The sequence below is a fragment of the Sphaerodactylus townsendi genome, linkage group LG08, assembly GCF_021028975.2.
Source record: "Sphaerodactylus townsendi isolate TG3544 linkage group LG08, MPM_Stown_v2.3, whole genome shotgun sequence".
NCBI classification, from domain to species: domain Eukaryota; kingdom Metazoa; phylum Chordata; class Lepidosauria; order Squamata; family Sphaerodactylidae; genus Sphaerodactylus; species Sphaerodactylus townsendi.
The window spans coordinates 35,758,200-35,781,000 of record NC_059432.1 but is presented as its reverse complement, the minus strand read 5'-3'; the positions used below and the strand labels follow the sequence as shown (position 1 = coordinate 35,781,000).

General features: G+C 42.3%; 1 protein-coding gene across 1 annotated transcript; it reads left to right on the top strand.

Moving 5' to 3' along the window:
* The first annotated feature begins 1,791 nt into the window (after window positions 1-1,791).
* LOC125437392 (solute carrier family 35 member G1-like) lies at window positions 1,792-17,615 on the top strand. Its single transcript, XM_048504857.1, has 3 exons — window positions 1,792-2,039; window positions 11,732-11,912; window positions 16,608-17,615. The coding sequence occupies exons 1-3, from the start codon at window positions 1,808-1,810 to the stop codon at window positions 17,365-17,367; spliced, it is 1,173 nt and encodes a 390-aa protein (XP_048360814.1). The 5' UTR covers window positions 1,792-1,807; the 3' UTR covers window positions 17,368-17,615.
* The last annotated feature ends 5,186 nt before the right edge of the window (window positions 17,616-22,801 follow it).

The window sequence follows — 22,801 nt, the reverse complement described above, 5'->3', positions numbered from 1 at the left end:
TAAGTAGAACTTGAGAGAAGAAATAAAAAAATTACTTCCAACCCTGCTCCTGATGACAACAAACTATCAAAATGTGAATAAGAAGCCAATGCTTCTCTCCCACCACAATATAAAAAGCACATGGTTTGGGACCAGCATACTTTAAGAACTGCCTACTCCCATACAAACCTACCTGAACTCTACAGTTGTCCTCTGAGAACCTGTTTGGATGTTCTCCTGCCTTCTGAACCTAGACAGATAGCCACCTGAGAAAAAGCATTCTTGGTCATGGAACCCAAAATTACATATTTGTCTGTCCTGTTCTGCTGCCAGTGAATGTAGACTGGTTTTTTCCTAGGTTTTTTTCTTCTGATATTCCCTTAATGATCCTTTCTTCTTGCCTTATATTTCAATCTGCATTTCTAGCTGTGATTTTGATTGGTTGTATGGTGTATTTTTATTGCTTTAATTCTTTGCAGCTTTGGTGACACTGACTGGGCAGAAATGTGGAATATAAATGCTGTAAATAAACAAACTTTGTGCCTGTAAGGCAGCATCAAGAAACAAGGGAAAGATACATCCTTGTCCCCAGGTACAAAGGCTACATATAGGTAACTGCATCAACATAGGCCGTTTCCGCACGGCCTCCTTCATGCGCCGCCAAAAGTGCTTGATGGGAAGCGAGCCCGTTCCTGTCACAAGCATGCGAGCGAGGCAGCCAGGCCGACAGGCGGCGGCTCTGCATGGAGGCAGCCTCTCGCCCTCCCGCCCACTCCGCGGTGTCCTCCTCGCTTAAGCCTCTTGAAGCGTCACAGCCCGCCCGCTGCCCTCCGACCCCTGGAGGTGGGAGGACAGTGTGGCGAACTCTTGACGCAGGCGTAGTTTACCGTGATGGCAGGCGTTAGCGTCTTCCGGCGGCCTTGATTGCGCACAGCGCCGCCCGGGGCGCTCCCTCCCGACAACAACCCTTTAAAGGGTTGTTGTTTGGCGGCAGCGCCCGCCCTGGGGAAGAAGAGTCAGGTCGCTGTGCGAACGGCGGCCTGGGGGCGCCTTTTTTGGCGCTCCCAGGCCGTCATAAATGGGCCGTGTGGAAACGGCCATAGATTCATCCTCATTACCTATATTTATCCCTTTTTCTCTTGCCTCTCCTCCTGTTATCTTACGTATGATATATTTTAGCTCTTTTTAGCTTGTTATTCCGTGAAATGCAGTTTATATTGACAATAGTAATACTTAACATTTGCATAGCATTGTCAAAATGCTTCAGTGCTCAAAATGCTTTGTATGTCTTATCACAGATATTCTTACAAGAGCCTTGCAAGGCAGGGCAGTATTGTTTCCCCACATTGTATATAGAGTACGTTATCTAGTGAATGTGGATGAGATGAGCTTTGAACCAGTGACTTCACAGCTGTTGGTCATATTCGATGATACAGCAGTATAATATATGACCAGGAGATAGTTAAGAGTGGCGGACTCTAATCTGGAAAACTTAGTTCCTCGCTCCTCCACAATAAGTCTGCTTGGTGACCTTGGGCCATTCTCTGAGAACTCTCTCAGCCTCATCTTCCTCACCCAGCTACAATTGGCACCTGGAGATATCACACTATTACAGTGGCTTCCCAGAGGAGCAAGATCAGTTCCAGGGAAATTGCTCCTTTGGAGCATTAAGCTCCACTGGCGTGTTTGCCACTTGCACCGTGGGAACCACAGCCGGGTCGTTTTCACCCAGGGAGGGGGAGGCGCCTCGGCCGGAGGGGCGCATGCGCACAGGAGTTGCCGGCTCTTTGCCGGCAGACAGTTGGCAGCAAACAGCCCAGGAGCGCTCATGGTGCAGCCGCCGAGCGAGGACGGGGGCGCTGCTGACCCCGCCAGGGCCGGGCAAGGGGCATGGAGCGAGCCGGGCCAGGCGCTTTACGACGCCGAAGAAGATGCCGGGCTGCCCTGCCAGTGCCTGGCACACGATATGGAAGTGGCGGACGCCGCCCAGCCCCAACCGAGTGCCCGCTTCTGTTGCTGTTGCGCCCGCGGAAGGGTTCCTTGGATATGCGGAACGCCCGGTGGGTGAGGAGGGCAGGCAAGCTCGGGGTGTCAGTGGCTGCCCGGCGAGTTGGCGAGCTGCTGTTTCCCAAAGGGCTCTTTCCTTGGTTTCACGCCGGGCGCTCCAGGTCATGCAAAGGGCAGGATGAGCCCTCCGGCAGGGAGAGCCCGCGAGGTCCCACTCGCGTCCGTGCCTGCCTTGTTTTTCATTTCTCCCTAATATTCTCTCTATTCCTAGAATTCCTGTGCACGTGTGTGCGCGCGTGCATATTTCTAAAGCCTACACATTCTTGCTTTATTCTGAGTTTACAACTTTAAAAGCGGGGATGGGACCCGGTCGCAGCTGTTCATTCTGCCCCACTTAACCTCGAATCACGCTCTGCCTCGTGAATACAGATTAGAGTCCTTAACTCCTTTCTAACCTCTGCGACCTCAGGATCGTTTAACATGATGTGTTTATTCCTTAATGCATGCATAAGTGATTTGCCAAGTAAGTGTGCCTCTGGATCTAAAACTGCTTTGTGGCTGGTCAGAAGAAAGGCAGGAACAACTTGAACAGGGAAAGGACACTTGATGGCAGATTTGGGTTTGTCTGTGCAGAATGTGCAAACAGCCATGGAATACAGCCTGTTGCCTAGTAGTGCAGTCAGTTGTGAAATATAAACCTGTTCAATGTTAATTGATGGCATTGTTTTGCCATTTATGTTGACAAAGGGAATGTTTAAGTCACTTTCTTAGTGAGTTCTGACAACTACAGTAAACTTAGAAGTGTAGTTGTTAAATTGTCTGACTAGGGTAGAGGTCCCTGCGATAGTACTCATGGGTTCCACAGTGCCTGTCAAATGATTTTTGAAAGTTGGTGGGGCTCTGTTGGCCTCGTGACAAAAAGTGCTTATAATTGGCTGCTGGAGATCTAATTGGCGGTGCAAATTATAATAATGCTTCAGTGGCAGACAGGTTTTATTTTCTTCCCCCCTCTTTTCCAGTGTCATCTTTGAATTATTCCAGTTTTCCTGTAATTGGGCCTTTTGTGGTCAGGGCCACCATTCTGTTTTAGTGTTCTAAGATGCCCAGGGGCTCCAAATGGTTGGGGACTTCTGGAGTAGGGTTTGGGAAGATCCGTGTTTGAATCCTCAACTGTCATGGAAGCATGCTGTGTCACCTTGGGCACATTCTTAGACACATTCTTGGACACATCCTTAGAGGCAAAGAATATAAGTTGCTTGGGGATGCCGTTGAGGAGAAAGGCAAGGTATAAATGAAGTAAATAAACAAATAACTCCCACTTAAAAAAATGAGATTCATTGGCTTAATCTTCCAGAAGGTGGGTTAGAAGTGGATTTCTTCCACTTTTTTCAATTGATGTTTGAGGGTCAATTAGGAAATTTTAATTTGTGATTTTTTTAATGAATTCAGAAGGGTTGACAGAGTGTTGTAAAGCAGTAACAAATATATAATTTATTTATTTGTTTGTTTATTACTTTAGATTTCATAGACCGCCTCATCTCCGAAGGGCTCTAGGCGGTTCACAATAACAGTATACAGTAAAATTGGTTTCATATTGTGGGGCTTTCTAGACTGAAGATAATATCAAATGTTTGGCTACCAAAGCTGTTTTGTTCCAGAGTACAACATTTGGATCATCTTTAATTTCTAGATCTATATATCTAGCCACTTTTTCTAAGGAATAAATGCCATCCTATGTTATTTTCTCTCTTGCATATTGTCCTCACAACAGCCCTGTGAGATAGAAGAAGAGGAGCTTGGATTTATATCCTTCCTTTCTGTCCTGTGAGGAGTCTCAAAGTGGCTTACAAACTTCTTCCCTTCCTCTTTCCACAACACACATCTTGTGAGGTAGATGGCGTTGAGAGAGTTCTGTGGGAACTGTGACTGGTTCAAGGTTACCCAGCAGGCTTCATGTGTAGAACTGGGGAAATAAATCCAGTTCACCAGATAACAGTCCATTGCTCATGTGGAGAAGTGGGGAATCAAATCCAGTTCTCCCGAATAAAGTTCACCTCTTTTAACCACTACACCACGCTGACTCTCATGTTTGTTCCATGGTTATCCAGTGAACTATGACTAAGTGGGAATTTGTACTAGCAGTCCTAAATTTCATCCCATACTCTGTTATGCAGCACCAGTTCTAATCTAATCACACTTGTGGGGGGAAAACTAATACTCATTCGTTACATGATTCTCTGTTATACAAATGGCTATATGAATGTTATCTGATCATTGTGTCCTTGGAGTTTTATTAAAGTTATAAAAACTTAGCCTTCTAGTAGCAATGCTTTCAGCAGAAGATATTGTGCAGAATGTAAACTTAAGCTCACAGAGAAATCTGCTTGGGTTATACTAGATTATAATTCTCTGTATGGATTCAGTCTAACCAGATAATACTGGTTTGGAAAGTTGATGTTCTGGATATGAATCACTTGCCAACTTTAGATTTGGCTGTCAATAATGAAGAGTTTGAAGCTAGTTTAAAACCTAGACTAGTAGAAAATAAGATTGGAATAGGTTGGCAAGAATGCTTTATTTTATCTTACCCAAAAATGGTCTTCCCTCCTAAATTCATACATGCTTTTGTAACCTCCAGAACAGTGTACTGTGACATACTCCAATCAGGACTGCCCTTGAAGTCAGCTTGAAGTCGGGGATGGGGCGGTATAAAAGCCTCAGAAATAAATAAATAAACCCTTCTGCTGATTTGGACCAACTATTGTGTTCATATTGTGCCAATATTAAGGAGACTTTCTTGGTTAATGGTTGCTTCTTTGCTCAGTTTAAAGTACTGGTGCTCTCCTTTAAAGATCTTTATGACCTGGGATCCATATACCTGAAGGGCCACCTTTCCCTATATGAAAACTACGTGGCACTTTTGTTCAGTCTAGCAGTTCCTCCTTGTAAAACTTTCACTTCAGGTATCATAAACTTCTTCCTGCTTAAAGCATTTTCATTTTCAGTCGCTGACCTTTGGAATAGGCTTTAGAAGTAGTCTGGAAGTCTTTTGGGAAGGCCTGTATTGTTTGAAACCACTAATTCTAGACTCTGTACAAAATTGCTTACAGAGGCCTGTTTTCTGTGGACAACTTGTCTGAATAATTTACTTTAAAAAATGGAGGGGGGTGGGATCTGTTAAATTTTCTGCCACTTCAGCTTATTTTGTGCAAACTTGATTTTATGTTCTTGTTTCTGAAAGGGCAAAACCTAAATATTTTTAATATATACATTTTTCTGTGCCTACAACAAGGGCGTCCAGCGTTGGACACACAGGCACCAAAACACCCTCCAACACTTTTCTGATTCCTGCTAGGTCTATCTAAATATTCTCTGCTTTTTTTGTGCAAAAACTGGTTACTTAATAAATTGAAAAAAAAAACCTTCATCTCACACATGCTGAGATGTGTATAAGGAGGCATATTAATTCGATCTGTTTTTGAGATTAAGAAGCCATCACTCTTTTTGACATTTACTATGGATTTTTTGCTCCTGTTTTTATGTAGAGTATTGGCCAGTAACCTCCCCACTTTATTTCCTTCAATCAAAATATTTGTGTTTATGACCTGGTGTTTTGTAGTGGGCTCCAGCTCCTAAAGCAGCCGCTTTGTAGTAGTGCCCATTACCCGGTATCAGAATTCTGAAGGTGTCTGCAGACTCAAAAATGTGGGGACCACTGACTTAGAGAAAACTAGCTTTGCCTTTTTGTAGTTATCTTCTCTGTATACTATTATGACATAAATTAGCATCATCATCATCTACATACTAATAGTCAATTTGGCTTAAATCCAGTGACTGGAGCTGGCACATCTTTCCACAAACCTCAAAAGGGCCCCAGGTTTGCAAAAAAAAAAAATGTGAAACAAAAAATGCATTGGGTTTTTTTTTTTCAAAAACCTGACAATGATAAAAGGAGCCCCTGCAGCTTTAAGCAATGTGACTGTTAGTGACTGTTGTTAGGTAACCACAGTATTCGAAGCTTCAGTTTCTATGAGTGAAAGGCAAGGGAGGGGGCAGGACCCTTTCCAGGGATCTTTCAGCCTCTGAGGAAGGACTCATTGGGGCCAGAACTGGCTCTGGTATCAGCCACCAGGTAACTTGATACCTGATTTACATGACTGAACTAGGCCTCACTGCTTGTAACTATTCAACAAGAGCCCTCCAATGAAAGCCAGTGGTGCAGTGGTTAGAGCTTTAGAGTAGGGTCTGAGAGATCCAGATTCGAATCCCTTGCTGTGGAAGCTCATGCTGATTTTGGATGAGTTGCATGCTTTCAGTCCAACCTATCTCACAAGATTGATTTGAAGATAAAAAGTAGAGAAGAATGGTATAAGCTGCTTTGGCTCCCACAGTGGGCAAAGGTGGGATTTAAATCAATTCCGCGAGGCCTGCAAGATGGAGCTATTCCGCCAGGCGTTCCCGTCAAGCCAGCCGGGTTAGATTTCATCATAGTTGGCCCCTTGTGGGTGAGAGTACTTGTCACCATCTTTACTAGGTTGTTATTTATCATACTGTATTTTATTGTATTTATTAGATTTAACCATTTTAATGTTGTTTTAAATGTATTCTATTTTTAAGTGGTTTGTATGCCACCCTGAGCACTGTGAGGAACTGGGCATGGGGAAAAATGTGATAAATACATACATACATAACTTATTAAATGACGTGAAGAAATCAGTATCCTAAAAACAAAAAAAAGATCACATTAAGGAAAAGAAAATATATATTCTGTGGAGCCTTATGTCTGCTGATTAAGTCCGCCTGGGGAGAAGAGAGATTGTTCTCCAAACCTGGGGTACCCCTGAATGTTGCAGAAAAATCTTATCCCTCTGACAACAAGGTAGAGGGAATTAATGAGGAAAAGCAGTACTGAAGAAACGGCTGCCGTTTATACATGCAGTGCTTACTTTTGGACCATTTACTTGCTGTGGGTTTCGTCCCTGAGCAGGAGGACAGTGCTGTAACTAAGAATGTGTTGGGGGAGGAAATATGTAAACTTGACTCATCAAACTACATTTTATTTTATTAAGTCACTGTAACATAACATTGGAAGTCATAGATTGAACAAGATGTTAACTGGTGGTGATCAGTTCAAATTAACTATACAGCAACTAAATGTATTGTCATTCCAGAATTAAGGAAAGAAATATGGTATTATTGTATTATTTTTGTGCATAAATTTGAATAAAGATTGTTTAATTTAAAAAAATGTTATTCCACTGAGCTGGAGGAGATTGAATTTCTTCTGCTTTGCTCGCAGCAACACTCTTCCTCTTCATTCCTGGGAATTTCCAATATCCAATATCTCAACCTAGGTGGCTTATGAGGCTCCCCAAGTTTCAGATCCCTTGGTGCTTAGGCTGTTAAAGAGAGTGCCTATTAAAATGACAGAGTCTAAAATAAGAAGGGAACCTTGCTATCTAACGTGTCTCGGCTGGAGGAGGGGTTGTCATATAGTTGCCACTCAGCTGCTCTTTAAAAACTTTCCCCCAGCGTTAATCAGTCAGATTTCAGGAAGAAGTAGTGTTTGAGCGGGGGAATTCTTTAAACACCCCCCCCCCACTCCAGAGCTGTTTCTCGCCACAGTCTGACTGAAGCGGGGCGGGGGGGCGGGGAGAGTTTTTAAAGCTCTGCTGAGTCAGTGGTTACAAGGGTGAGAAGGTCCCCTTCATCTACTTCCACAGGTTTGTAAAAACCAGGTCAGCTGCCCTTTTAAAACTTTACCACAGCTTCCATTTGGGCAGACTTCAGGGTAGGGGGAGTAGATCCTTTGCTCTGACCGCCCATACTGCAATTGAAAGCACACTATAACACAACATGCAACATTTTGTTGCAGGTCCCCACTTGTTTATAGCTGTGGTATGTAGTTTACGTATGCAAAATGTGTGAGAAATTGGTACAAAAAGTAGCATAGAGAGATTGTGGTATTCTAAACTTGAATGGAACTGTCTGCAAACAGAAATAGTGAAATTGAATTTTGATAAAATAACTCTGATAAGGAAAACTCCATTCAGTGAAGAAACTTTGGGTGTTGCTACTTTCTGTGCCTTAGTACATAAGGCTGTTCAGCTTTGTTTTGTTTTTCTCAGGGTAAAACTGGAAGTGAATACAGTAAGACCGTGATTATAAGAGTGTATAAGCTCTAATAATAAAGAAATATGATTTTACTCTGTTATTGAATCTTACATTGAAACCCGAGTGGATGGGTGGGTGGAGAGTGAACTTAATGGTACAATGTTTTGTGTTTTTCCCCATTTCTAGACTGCTCATTTGGCTGTCTGGAATACCAATATGGCATTCTGTTCTTTTAAAGGTGCTCCTCTTATAGTGTAAAAGCTGCACATTAATAATGTAGAGGAGTATTTCTTTTTGATGTTCTAATAACACTTTAGAACAATAGTCCATGGTTAGTGCTAAAATTAAGTGATGTATTTTTTGTGTAATATATACAGAGTACTTGGAAGAGTCAATTGTTGAATGTCAAGCTGCTGTTAAAACTGTTGTCGGTTTCAAACAGGTTTTGCCATATGGCAGAGAGGTGGTTGGTGGGCGGAGCTTTTTGGATGTGGAGAAGTACTTGCATGGTTCTTTGAATCCTCGCCCACTTTAATGAGTTTGGCACTTCGTTCTTGGATAATTACATAAATTCCTTCATGAGGAAAGAACTTGAGAATCTGTTCTTGTTCTTCGATCTGTGGATTAGAAGGGTTTTGGATTTGTTCCATCAGCAACAGTCTACATTACATCTTGTTATTTTCAGTTTAAGATGAAAAATTCCAATTAGTGTGGGTACTATAATGTGTATAGAATGAAACATTTAGAGATGAACATCACTATTACCCTATAGTTGGTAAATGCCATGGAGCTTTGCTAAAAGCTTTACTGGAGGTTAAAAGGAGAAATGATAGTTTACTTTCAAGAACAACCTGGATCTAAAAAAAATAGTATGTGTATACACTGGTTCAAGCTTTGAGATCTGATACCTTTTGAATTTGATTTTACATTTTTCTGTGAAAATATAATATAAAGGCTCTTCTAAGGAGCCGCGTGGCATAGTGGTTAAGTGCTTGCGCTGCCACTCACACGGTCAGGAATTCGAGCCCCCTGTGGGTCAGATATCCTGGCAGCTGTCTCATGGTCAACGCAGCCATACATCCATTTCTTGGTCGGTAAGGAAGTACCCAGCTCATAGCTAGGGGGTAGCTGGGGAAAGCAATGGCAAACTACCCCACAAAAATGGCTTGCCTATAAAATCACTGCTTGCAGTGATACCCCAGGGTCGGACACAACTGAAGGGGAAACGTTACTTTACTTTATGGAGCTTTAAATTTTGATAATACATTTCTGAAAAAAGTTTAGAAAAGAGCTTTTTTATAGGCCGTTTCCACACGAAGGCGGAAACGGCCGGGTCGGCGTTTCCGACGCTGACCCAACGACGCTGGGACCGTCCGCACAGACGGTCCTGGGAACAGCCGGGCAGCCGGCGTCACGGAGCGCCGGCGCCCGGCTGACCCAGCATGTCCCCGGGCCTCCGGCGAATCGCCGAGGCCTGGGGACATGCCCCCTGGCCCTGCGCGCCTGCTCCAGTGGCGCAGGGCAGGGGGGCGTGTCCTCAGGCCTTGGCGACACGCCGGAGGCCCGGGGACAAGGTAAGTGCCGGGTTGGGGAGTCGCCATGAAGCTGCTGCCGTTCTCTCGGCAGCGGCTTCACGGCGGCGTTTCCCCAAAAAGACCGCTGGGAAGCGCTCTGGGGAAACGCCGGCTTCAGGCCAGGCGGGCAGCACGGCTGCGTTGCAGCTGCGCCTCCCATGCAAATGGCGGCCTGGAGACGGCGTTTTTACCGTCTCCAGGCCACCATTTAATGCCCGTGCGGAAACGGCCATAGTTAAATTTGGATGGTTGAAGAAGCTCAATAGATGCTGAGATCAATGGTTGTTAAGTAAGATATTCAGCTTTTTGGGTCAGACTAAAGACCAAGGTACTCATGATGACAGCAAACCTATAAATTCAGAAATCATTGATGTGGATTTTCCTGGAAAATTTCTGATGCAACTTTAAGCAATGTAAATGATGTCAGCAATATGTAAATAATATTAGCAAAAGAAGGCAAGTATACCAAGTACAAGCCTGGACATGTACCAGCACTGGGGTTTCAGATCCGTCGTTTATCCCATCTAACTTGATGAATTTTCAGGACAGCAGACCTTGGCAACTATAGATAGACTACAAGTGGGGACACACAAGAAACTTGCAGGAGCAGCAACCCATCCCCTCCAACTTTGCTTTTTTCCCTGCTCCCCCTACTCCTCTGAGTGTCTCACTCTTTCTCCCATGTGCCACCCCTTTTCTTATTCTCTCTTTCCTCCAGGCCTCTCATTTTCTCTCTCTTTCTTCCCCCACTCCATCACTGAAGTGGCTGCTCTGGAGGGTCAATTCTAGGCGCTATATCCTGCTGAGTCCTTTTCCCTTTCCAAACCTTGCTCTCTTCAGAATTCACTACAAAATCTTCAAGAACTTCCCAACATGGGGGTGACAACCCCTAGCTAGGCCTGGCCCCAGTGAGTCCTCCCTTAAAAGCCACCACAGGCCTGGAAAGGCCCTGCGACCTCCCTGCCTTTAACTGGTAGAACCAACTTGGAATCTGTGGTTGCCTAGCAACAGAATCTGTTGCTTAAAGCTCACTTTCAGCTTCTTAAAACTTCAAAATGTATTTTTCAATTCCAGATTTTTCTGCAAACCTAAGGCTCTTTTCAGGTTTTTAGAAAGAAGTATCTTGCTCGTTCAGTGTTCCAGTCACCTTATTTAAGTACCTTATCTGCACGAGGCCAAAAACAGCGGCCCAGGGATGGAAAAACACCAGTCCCTGGGGAACTGTTCACACGTTGCAGCAGCGCTGTCCTGTGCGGCCCTGAGCAGCGTGAAGGTGCCGCTTTCCACCTCCCTTCCCGAGGGAGGTTTTTGGAAAGCTCTGCCTTCCCATTGGCACGGTGCAAACCACACCGCGCCGAAGGCACCGCTTTCCCGTCCCCCCTCACCTCGTCCTCCAGCGTCGGTCTGGTGGGCTGCTGAGACCCAAGCACGCTGCCCTCTGACCCCTGGAGGTCAGAGGGAAGTATGGGCGGGTCCCTTCAGCCCTCCAGACCGACGCTGGAGGACGAGGTGGGGGGCGCAGAAGAGGTGGCTCTGTGCGGAGCCGCCTCTTCTGTGCTGGCCTCTGCAGGGGCCACTCGCACGGTTCCGTGCGAATGGCCCCCTTCCCTCCATGGGCATAATTTCTGCCGGTGGAGAGGCACCCTTTTTGCTGTGCGGAAAGGGCCAAAGATTTGCCAACTTTATTAGAGATATAGACATTTACATATGTGGGGTGGAAAATTTCTGAGAATTTTTTCTGTTTTAGAAATTTTCCCATCCTATACAACTATTAGACATGAGTATGCTCTGTTCAAGTTGTTGGAGATATGTATTAAAAGTCAAGAACCATCCACTGTCTCTGTTGCATTTTGCTTTTCTCCATACCAGGCTAAATTAAGACCTCCAACCTTGAAAAAGAAGCTCAAGGCAACAGTACTACTTTTAATCAGCAATCAGAAGAATAGTTTTTGTGTCTTTTCTTTAAGACCTAGACATGCATGTAGTTGTTTTATAGCTCAAGAAATTGTCACTTTAACTGCAGTTGCTAAGTGGAAATTATAATCATTTTGTTACAGGAATAAACTCCAAAACTCCCTGTCCAGGACTCGGCCTGTTCTACACAGTGCTGTCTGCCTTCCTCTTCTCAGTGGCTTCTTTATTTCTAAAGATGATTGAAGATGTGCATTCGGTAGAAGTCAGTGCCATTAGATGTGTTTTCCAAATGACATTTGTTCTTCCAGGTATAATATATTACAAGTGAGTATTACACCTTCTCTGTGGGGACAGGGTAAGAAAAATTATTGTCCAGTGTAATTAGACTGTCAGGTACATATTGTACTGTTATATAAAATTGTTCAATCAATTTAAATGGTCATTCTCTGTGATGTCTGCCTGTTGAAGCAGGCGTGACATAGGATCATGTCATATAAATTGGTACTGGATAGGTGTGTCAGTGTTGAAACTTGAGAGCATTTTTGTCCAGTTAAGACATTGCCTACAAGCATGAGGGTCTAGGGTGTAATGGTAGAGCATCTGCTTGATAAGCAAAAGGTCCAAGGTTCAATCCCTGGCATCTCCAGTTAACAGGATCAGGGTGTAGGAGGTGATTTTTTTGCCTGAGATTCTGAAGAGCCACTGGCCATCTGAGAGACAATACTGGCCATGATAAGACTGAGGGTCTGATTCAATATAAGGTAGCTTCATGTGTCCATAAGAGCTGGGAGAGAAGGGCTAAGTGCAGACTTTTTCAGGCAAATATGCCACTGATAGAAGGTTCATTTGCCCCTGCCCAGCTACCCTTGGCAAAACCCATGGCTTTTATTGCCATCACATCCTTATTCTTCTCTTAAGGTTCTCCTCCAGCAAGAGCCTTTATTACAATTCTTAATACTAGCTAGTTTGGACTGGCTTTGTTATTCCCATGTAATGAGCAAAACTACTGCTTGCACTTGGGAGAGGCTCCACATCTGTGTATGATTTGTTTAATAGCAGACAGAAAAAGGAGAGTTGCAGTGAGTCGAACTGTGGTGGCTGTGTGCATCATTTCCATAGGACTGATTGGAGACCACATGTGAGCATATCCCACCTGCAAGTTCAGTGGTGATCCTGTGACATATTTGGCAGGGAGGGGGCTGCTAGCTCGTGATAATTCTCCCTTAAGTAGTATTCTTTGGAAGCACTGCAAAAACTTTCTTGGTAGCATTCTAATACCAATGTATTTGGAACAGAGATATAAAAGGGTGGGTTGTACTGAGTGCTTAGTATCAGAAGAAGTGGCATCAAACAAATTCTCACTCAAAGGAGGACGGCATCTTTGACTGATGGGGACAGGGGGCAGGGACCAATCACAGTGTCCTCTGAATTCCATTGAGAGCCACTCTCCTCCTCCTGCAGTTCTTTTTGTGCCCCCACAAGGAGTGCGGGGATAGTTGAGGAGCTCTGATTCACAGTGATCCTAAGTCTGCTTTTACTTCAACTTTCTTCAACCTTCCTCTGTCATTTTGCTCATACTGGTGAATTAAAAAAAACAAGCTTCAACGGAGAGGAGAGGAGAGTGAAGAGGATGATAAGGGACCGACCTGGAGACCAAGCCTGAGGAAAAGTTGAGGGACTTGGGAATGTTTAGGGGAGACATGATTGATCTCTTTAAGTGTTTGAAAAGCTGTCACTTAGGAGGAGGGCAAGGAGCTGTTCTTGTAACAGCAGAGGATAGGTCTTGCAATAATGGTTTGGAAATTAGGAAGAATTTTTATAGTAAGCGTAGTTCAGCAGTGGAATCAGTTGTCTAGGGAGGTGGTGATCCCCCCCCCCCCACTTTCAGTCTTCAAGCAGCGGCTGGAGAAACACTTGTCAGGAATGCTCTAGGTCAGCAGTGGCGAACCTATGGCGCGGGTGCCAGAGGTGGCACTCAGAGCCCTTTCTGTGGGCACACGTACACAGAGTTCGTCGGGGGGGGGGGGCAGAAAATCACCCCCACACAATCTGGGCTGGCCTGGGCATGATCCTTTACCTGGGAGTAAACTCGGTTGCTGGCAATGGGGCTTGCTTCTGAGTAAACCCTCCTAAGGTTGTAATTCACCCATTCGAAGTGTTGCATGGTTGCTTCACCAAGCTTACTCCCGAGTAATGCGCGCCTTGGAGCCAACCGTTTTTTCTAAACTAAAATCTCAATATTCAGGTTAAATTGCCATGTTGGCACTTTGCGATAAATAAGTGGGTTTTGCGTTGCAGTTTCGGCACTCGGTCTCGAAAAGGTTCGCCATCACTGCTCTAGGTTGATCCTTCATTGAGCAGGGGGTTGGACTAGATTGCCAGTATGGCCTCTTCCAATTCTATGATTTGTGCTGCAGCTAAGATGATGGCTATTGGATGTACTGTGAAGATTACAGAATAACCTTTTGATTCCTCAGAGGAGCAGCTTCAGGACTTTTTGTTGGAATCTAGACACAAAAATGCCTTGTGCACCCAAATGGTTAGTGACAGAAAAGTGATTGATTCCTCAGTGAAGACATTTCAGGAGTTTTTACTGGGGCCCAGATGCAGGAGTGCCCAGTACAGCCAAATGGCTGGCATCAGAACATTGGTCATGCTCTAGGTTGGAACCTTAATCTGCACAGCACTTGTCTCTGATTCCAAGACTCTTCCAACGTGGGCCAGCAGCTGATTTTGACACCAAACTCCCAGCGCAACTGAAGTGTCCCAGAGGGCACCAACACTCAACCTTCAAAGAACAAGGATCTCCTATGTAAATACAGTACTGTGAGCTTGGGGGGACGGATGTGTAACAGCTATATAGTGGTGGCTGTTTCCATTCCAATGTGACGTTGTCCTGAGATCCAATCTCCCCCACCCTCCAATACAGAATGAGGTAGAAGTTGAAAAAAGTTTACCCACAAAAGGCGAACAAGGCAAGGCGCAACTGAAGCCCAGCCTGTCATTCTACAGAGTGTACACTGCCTATGATTTGTTGCCCAATCAAATCTACAGGAGTGCAAACTGACCAGAGACCCATAGGCAATTCATTTAGCTCTCTTAGCATTCTATCATACTACATTTATGTTTGTATTTGCACAGATAATGTAACCACAGACACCACCGAAAAATCTAATTGGATAACTAGATCCCCAGTGCTTCGATAGGAAATAAGCTTGTTGCTCTGGGGACAGGAATATTTTGCATCATTGAAAGCAAACCATGTCATCAATGCTAATAACACCTAACCCTGACTGACTTGGGCATTAATATCTGAGTCTGGGAGGAAGCTGTCAATGTTCCAGGAGATGGTACAATGCTCTGTGGTTACCAAATGGACTGTTTCACCACCACCCAAACTGTGACAACCAAAAAGATTCCAAACAATGTGTCAGCAGACATAGAGCGGTACTACTCAATGTAGACAAGTAGAGACAGTCGTCCGCCTGTATATATCTGACATATACTGCAGCCTCCCACCTCCAGGAAAAAGAAAATACACCACACAGTAGGTTCTTTCCAAAGAAGGCTTTTACCAAAGAGTTGCAATATGTGCAAGACAGTATATACAGAGTTCTGGAATGGTCAGACAAAATGCTTTGCCAGACACTGGTTTCCCAAAGGAACAAAACTTACAGTATAGTACAGTTTCTTAGATACGTTGTTGAGCCAATCATTGTAAAGGTCACCTGGATCTAGTTTGAACCAGTGTGGCTGCTGTTGCCAGCTGTCAGATCACTCCCTTTTTGCTGACTCTTGACTCTGCTGCATAGGATATGATCTTCATGATCTATATTTCATGACAGAATGTTCAAAGGTAGAGAAGTTGGTGCTTCAGTAGTCATGTTCTATATGCTTTCCCACTAGTTCCTCTCATTCCTAAAGTCAAACTGAAGATGCGCCTAGAGGTATTGGTCTAATTTTTATACCCTGCACTATGGTTCTCAGGATATCTGGGTAACAGCTGGGGCAGTAGTTTTGTCAATAACAGGTGGTATCATATTTTCCAGGCACCCTGATATCCTTCAGAGTGGCCTTGTTAAAATCTTCAGTGTTATGATTCATCCCCTCTTGAATGCTACATATTTTTCTTTAAGCTCTCTTGGAACTTTGCATGAACTTCTTGCTAACATGAAAAAAACTTAAGGTTTTCTTTCTAGTGGTTGTTTTCTCTGCTAGGCGAGTTTCTGAACTGTTGAGGGCATGATAAAAGTTCCACATTTTTTTCCAGAAAACTCACACTGTCTTCCCCTGAAGTGGACCCTCTCGTCAAAACATCCCTTTATCTCAACAGAGATAAAATCAATAAGTTTCTTTCCAAATGTTTTAGTTCTGCAAGGATGAAATATGCGTTATTTTACAATTCCTTGCAGAAATAAAAACCAGACATTTATGTATCTAATATCCTTACATCTAATAGCCAACAGCTAATCCTTGGGCATAGCACAAAATCCTCATAATTTAGGACCCTATAATTTAGGATCCTACAAATCTGGGGGAATCCCCTGGTTCTCAGACAAATCTGTTTAAAATGATGAGTAAAAATGCTTCAAAATGGTATGAGTGATATTTGAGCACTGCGGGGGAGGGGGGAATCCTAGAATTTGGCTGATATATTTTGGCCATCAGCATGGCCACCACAGCCAGAAAAAAGAAGACGTGCAGGAGACAGGAGCTAGAGGTAGAACAGAGGTCACTGGGGTGTGTGTATGCTTTCTCTTCTACTGTGAGACCTTCTAGATTACCCGCCCTCCCACCCTCATAAAACCTTAGAGAATGTGCTGAAGTTATTAGATGGAAGAAGTTGATTGACAATCCTTAGGTAGGAGGAAATGGTAGGAGGAAAAGGTAGGAGGAAAAGACGTTGCCTCCCAAGGTAGGTACATCAGGTCGACTAACCAGGGTTTGTGTGACAGTCTTTGATTTAAACGAACCACAGTCTGTCATGTTGTAATGTACCCATTGTCTCTCTCATTTTAGGACAGGATTCCTGGGACCAAAAGGCAAACAAGTTGTTCTCTTCTTCCGAGGATTGTTTGGCTCTGGTGCAATGACTCTTCTCTATTATGCTTTCCAAGTAATGCCTCTAGCAGATGCCACGGTCATTACTTTCAGCAGTCCAGTGTTCACATCGCTATTGGCCTGGATATTTCTGAAGGAGAAATACAGTCCTTGGGATCTTCTTTTCACCCTGTTTGCAATCACCGGAGTGTTGTTAATTGCCCGGCCGCCTTTCTTGTTTGGATCCCAAGTCGCAGGAATTGAAGGGAACTACACAGATCATCTCAAAGGCACAATAGCAGCTTTGTCTAGTGCAATATGCACTTCTTCTACTTTTGTTATACTAAGAAAGATGGGCATATCTGTACACTATGTTTTGTCCATCTGGTATTATGCAGTAATTGGATTAATCATCTGCATAATAACACTTTTTGTAATAGATTCGTGGAGTTTGCCTCACTGTGGCAAAGATAGATTTCTCCTAGTATTAATTGGACTGTTGGGGTTGGGTGGTCAGATATTCCTTACAAAAGCATTGCAAATAGAGAAAGCCGGTCCAGTTGCTATAATGAAAACAATGGATGTTGTGTTTGCTTTTATCCTTCAAATTCTTTTCCTCAATCACTTACCAACTTGGTGGACAGTAGGGGGAGCCCTTTGTGTTGTAGCTAGTAGCTCTGGAACTGTTTTTCGGAAGTGGTGGAAAAGTTCAAAAGAAGCTAAACAAAACAAAATCTAGCCAGGTGGCTATTATTCCATTGTTCAAAAACAGCAGAGAATGATGACTACATTATTTATTTTAAATCATTTGCTTATTTACCTATTTTTTTCCCAAAAGACCGGTGCTATCTTCCCATTGTAATTTGGATACCTTATACTTTCTCATTCTGTACATGGAACTGGATACAAAGAATCATGTAAAGCTGATAAACACAGAGAGAGTCTTATTTTTTATTTATTTTATTTATTTATTATTTAGATTTTTATACCGCCCAATCCGCGGGGTTCTAAAATCCAGAGGAGGTTCAAAAGGGTTTTGTGAATAGATGAGGGCATCTGCTATTCAAGTAAAAAGATATTTTAAAAAAGTTTTAGTAGGCGTGCTTAAAGATCTGAGACTACTTAAAGTTACAGGGTAATGGGAAGAGGAGGAGAAACTAGCCAACTCTTTTTCTCTGCTTCTGCTGTAACTAAAATGTGACACTAAAACTGCCCTGGGAAAAAAAGTTTGCAATCTGTAAAATGATCTCACCTTTGGAAAGATCCATTCATTACACTTAACTCAATGGAAGTAGGTGGAAAAAAAAAACCCTAATGACTTATGTATCATTTTTAGTGCTATGTTTCAAAATGCTCCTTGAACAGTAAATGATTTTGGTATTGGTTCAGGAAATGATCAGTGCACATTATGGTGTCCCTGTAGCTACTATCGCAAAGGGTGTTCCATTCTTCCCCTGCTAAAAGTAGGGAGCTCCACTGGCTTGTGTAAGGATGAATTCTGCCCCTTCCATATTTTAATCAAGTAATGTTCCCGCTTCTAAAAAGTAAGTATAAAGCGTCATGCCGGTTAGCCTGTTTTTTTAAAAAAATACGTTGCAACAGAGCAAAATTTAATTTTGGTACTTCACAAAGCCAATGTTCACTTCAATAATTAAAAAATACCCGGAATATTTTTACCTTTCCTTTTCTAGAAATTAATTCATTTTTTTTAAACTGGAACTCTAAAGAATTAATTATTTTTAAAAGTTATTTTTGCAAGTTGAATTAATGGCACCTTTTTAATCAATACTTTTTGTATTTTTATAACTCATATTTCACAATGTGTTTGTAGTGACATAAGGTAAAGCAATTGGGCTTTTTCTTTTTTTTATGATAAACTGTACTTGAGTAGAGACAGCAAAAGCCATACTATTTGTTATTTGTCAGTCCCTTCATTTCACATAGACGTAGAGAAAGACAGTGGCCCTTGTGTTTATGGCCATTTTTGTCAACAGGACATACTGTAGCTGTACTATTGCTCAGTACTACTGCATAAAGTATTTTTAGAGTTTTTTTGTTCAGCTACTCATTAAAGCATCCACTTGTTGGACATGCCACAACGTTTCGACTAAGGACAAGCAATTTGGTCTTGAGCTTGTAAATACTGTGGATTTGGATGCATGTTCTCTATCAGAGCCTGACTATACTGTTGATCAGATCACAAGCTGAAAAAGTATCGAGAGAAAGTTATTAGTAATCCACTGAGGCATCTCTGGGGTTTTTTTAAAAATCATAAGGTTGTTCCTGACCAAGTTGTGCACTTAATATCCTGAACGACATTGTTGATTAAGTTTGTTGTATTCATGCGTTCTAACTACATTTTGGCTGATTTATACATTACCTTCAACTAGTCTTTAAGACTATTTATAAAAGGCCCTACTGCATAACTTGATATAGCCGGGCTATGGCACAGAAAAACTAACCGTTTCTGCTGGCCTTTGTATTGAGTCTGGTAGTGATGTGGTTTGCTTTCTGTATACTTTAGTGTGCTCTCACAACAACATAAAGAGTGGGTCATAAATTCAAAAAATGTTAATTTGGCACAGCTGCTTTTGAAAGTTAAGGTTAGTAAAAAGTGTTATGGTTCAAAACCAAAGCTAAACATGTTAGCTGAGGCAAACAGTTATCTAATCCAAATGTTACCTGACCAGAATGAGTCCAAACAGAGTTTCAAAGTCCAAGACACATGTCACAGCTAACAAACCCACCTGGTTCAGAATCAAGAGGTGGACCAAAGGAAGATGTAATCCAATCAAAGGGCAGAAACTCAAATAAAAGATCTTCTTTTATGCCAAACAGCCTATGTTGGCCTAATTCTAATGGACCAATCAAATGTGTTGCCAAGACCTCAACCAATCATGTGAGTTGCTATATTCTGCAGCTTAATTAAGCAAGCCACCTTCCCTGTCCAAGGATCCTTGCACTAATAAGAATGAATGTGTAGGCGAAATTTCCTTCTGTCTCTCTCAGCCTTGGAACCTCTAGGTCCCCATGACTTTATGCACACCATTGTAAAACTCCCATCTCTCTTCTCTGAAATTACAGTCAGCATGATCTCAAGGTCTAAGCGAAAGAAGCTTCTATGATTTTTTGCTAGGCCAGAAGCTTGAACCAGAGTTTCTGAAATACCAAAAAACTACAAGGCAAGGCATAGTTCATAGTGTGAAACTATTTAATAATGGACTCCTAAGGAGTGTCATGAGGGTTGGAATATGTGTCAGTTGTGTTTTCACAAAATGTTAGTGTGTTAAACCACATGTTCTTTGCACTGATTTATTATAGTAAAGCTCTTTTTATAGCTGAAGATATGTTTGAAATCTTGTATTTTGAAATATGAATATTTTAATAAAGTATTTATGATTTCATACATTCTAATGAAATGTGATATAATTAAGTATACATTTAGTTTTATTATGTCTAAGATTAATGAACATATAAGAACAAACCAAGGGTTCTCAATATGTGCATTTCTGACTAACTTATGTGAAAATTGATTCGAATTATTTTTCTTGACTTCTCCTAAAGAAAAATCCTATAAATTTTATTTTTCCTCGCAAAGTTAATTCAATGGCTACTGTTTGAAACAGATAACAGGATTACATTATCAGTAGCTAAATTTCTGCAGGCAGTAATTCATTGTAAAAGGTGTTAAATTTGGTGATTTTGCTTGTGGACTTTTGGCTGTTTAAGCAATATCATGTACGCAAGTAAGCTAACACTATGTTTTGCTTCAGTCCTGTAATACACTTTGAGTCCAAGTGAGAAAGGCAAAGTATAAATAACAAAATAGGCAGGCAGGCTCAAAAGAATGGGAGGGGTGAAACAAAATAATGAAAACTAAGGGCACAAAATTGTGTGCAAAAATTGTATAAACCAAAGGACTATGAGGCCAGAACCCTATGTGGAAAAGTCCCTATTATTTCTTGTCCATGTGTTTCCCTACTAGGATAAATTTTAGATAATCACCTTCTTTCTCTCAGGGACTTGAACGTGCAAATTTCCTCTCTGTTTTCTTCCTCTTTAGTTTCAACATTTTGTGTTCTGGGAGCACATTATTGCCTCATCAGGCTAGGTTTCCTTCCTTTTCTGGTTAATTTCATTAATATCTGGGGAATTCCCCAAGCATATGTAGCAACTCCAACCTGGCTCATGGGTATGCTGCTCCTTTTATTATGAAAATGGGGATTGGTATTGAAATATAGCATGTGTATGTTTGTGTAGAGACGAGTGCTCTTAAATATAGTGACAGACTAGGATCTGTGAGGAATTGTGGAAGCAGGGACAAACACTTGGGGCACATCCTGACATCCATCTCTCCAATATCTCTCTACAAGATTTTCTAAGCTTTCAAGAGTTTTGAGGCGGGTTCTTTTTCCCCTTCAACAATCACTCAAGTGCTATCAGTGTTCCATTCCTCAATAAGTTTAGAGTGCTTTCCCTAGGACCACCTGGTAAGTTTGATTCATTTTCTTAAGCACTGTACACCGCTGTAGTGCTACATGAATGAGCAATTTATTCTTCTGAGTGCCTTTGGCTATTTAACTCATAAGGACTGCACATGGAAATTTGAAATCTCATTGTTTTGATCTAGGATATTGTATTTATTATAGTAAAATTTAAGAGAAAGTTAATTGAGTGTACAGAGAACATTTTATAACTGCCCCCCCAACTGAATAAATCAGATACATGCATCAGTGAACATTCTGACTTCTTGTTATACCATCTTTTTCTTCTTTCAAATTGGGTTGCCAGCCTCCAGGTAGGGCCTGTGATCTCTTGGAACTACAATGGATCTTCAGGATATAGAAGTCAGTGACCCTCGAGAAAATGGCTTCTTTGGGAGGTGATATCTATGGCATTATAACATTTTGAGGTCCCTCTCCTTTTTAAACCTTACCTTCCTCTGACTCTACCCCAGGTCCATAGCCACAGTGGGACAAAAGGGGATGATGCCTCATCAATCATTTGTCATGCCCCTTCAATCGGCACTAGGGGCTGGTGTGAAATGTTATAAGGGGGAAAGTTGAGGCAAAAAGGTGTGAATCCTATCATAAATCTTCCCAAATTTGAATTCTCTATGCCATTGGCTAAAACAGAATGACTCCAGCAAGACTGGAGAATCCTGATTTTAAAAGCATGCAAGCAGTGAAATATAATTATGTTGTAGAAAGAGAGATTAAGTAATGAAGGGGTAACAATCATGTTGTAGGAGACTCTGAACGAAGCAAAGAAAAAATCAGAGAACAGAACAATGTTCCACAATAGTCCTGAAGAACTCTTACTGCTGGGCAAATTGTTTTTGACAGGACAGGAGATAAATAGAGGTCATTGAGGCCCAGAGGCAAGTGAGCAAAAATCTTTTGCTAATTTTTGTAACCCCACAGAATCTTATTCACAGGGGAGGGTTGTTGTTGTTTTTTCAAAAGATGGAAAGTTGCTGGGAACGGATCCCTTACCTGTGGGCAGCTCAGAGATCATAACCCTTTTGTTTGATGTGTGAATGTTCACTTAGAAAAGAATCCTACTCACAGCCCGTTACTACAAATTTTATTCACTTTATTTATAGGCCACCTTTCTCAATGAGGCTTGAAACAGATTACACAATGTAAATCAGTGCAATCAGATGAGATATCTTTAAAAAATATGGAAAATGGTATTACAAGGATAGAAAGCAATGTAGTAATAGCAGGATAATACATTCAGCAAACAGATAATATATAACATACAGTGATATAATCCACAGTCCTATTGCTTTTATAAAAGCTCCTTCCTGAATTATTCCATTATCATGTAGCTCTACTTCCTTTACAAAAATCCCTTCTTGACCATTCTGCTATTCATAGTTTGCAAAATGACAAAATTGTTGGAGCTTTCCTGACATCCTCTGAAAGACCATTCCACAGAAAATGCATGCCTATGTGTAGTTGTTGATCTTTTGTTGGATGACAGCATTAGAAGCCATTAGCTAATGGTTTAGTTTTGTGTTCAATTTGTAAATCATTTTCAAAAACTGGTTGTGGTGGGTTTTCCAGGCTGTGTGGCCGTGGTCTGGTGGATCTTGTTCCTAACGTTTTGCCTGCATCTGTGGCTGGCACCTCTGAAGATGCCAGCCACAGATGCAGGTGAAACATTAC

Bases quoted from the DNA above. Each gene is read 5' to 3' on its own strand.
- LOC125437392 (XM_048504857.1), top strand. From the start codon at position 1,808: ATGGTGCAGCCGCCGAGCGAGGACGGGGGCGCTGCTGACCCCGCCAGG. The intron at 2,040-11,731 runs GTGGGTGAGGAG...ATTTTGTTACAG, and splicing joins TTGGATATGCGGAACGCCCG to GAATAAACTCCAAAACTCCC. The intron at 11,913-16,607 runs GTGAGTATTACA...CTCTCATTTTAG, and splicing joins CCAGGTATAATATATTACAA to GACAGGATTCCTGGGACCAA.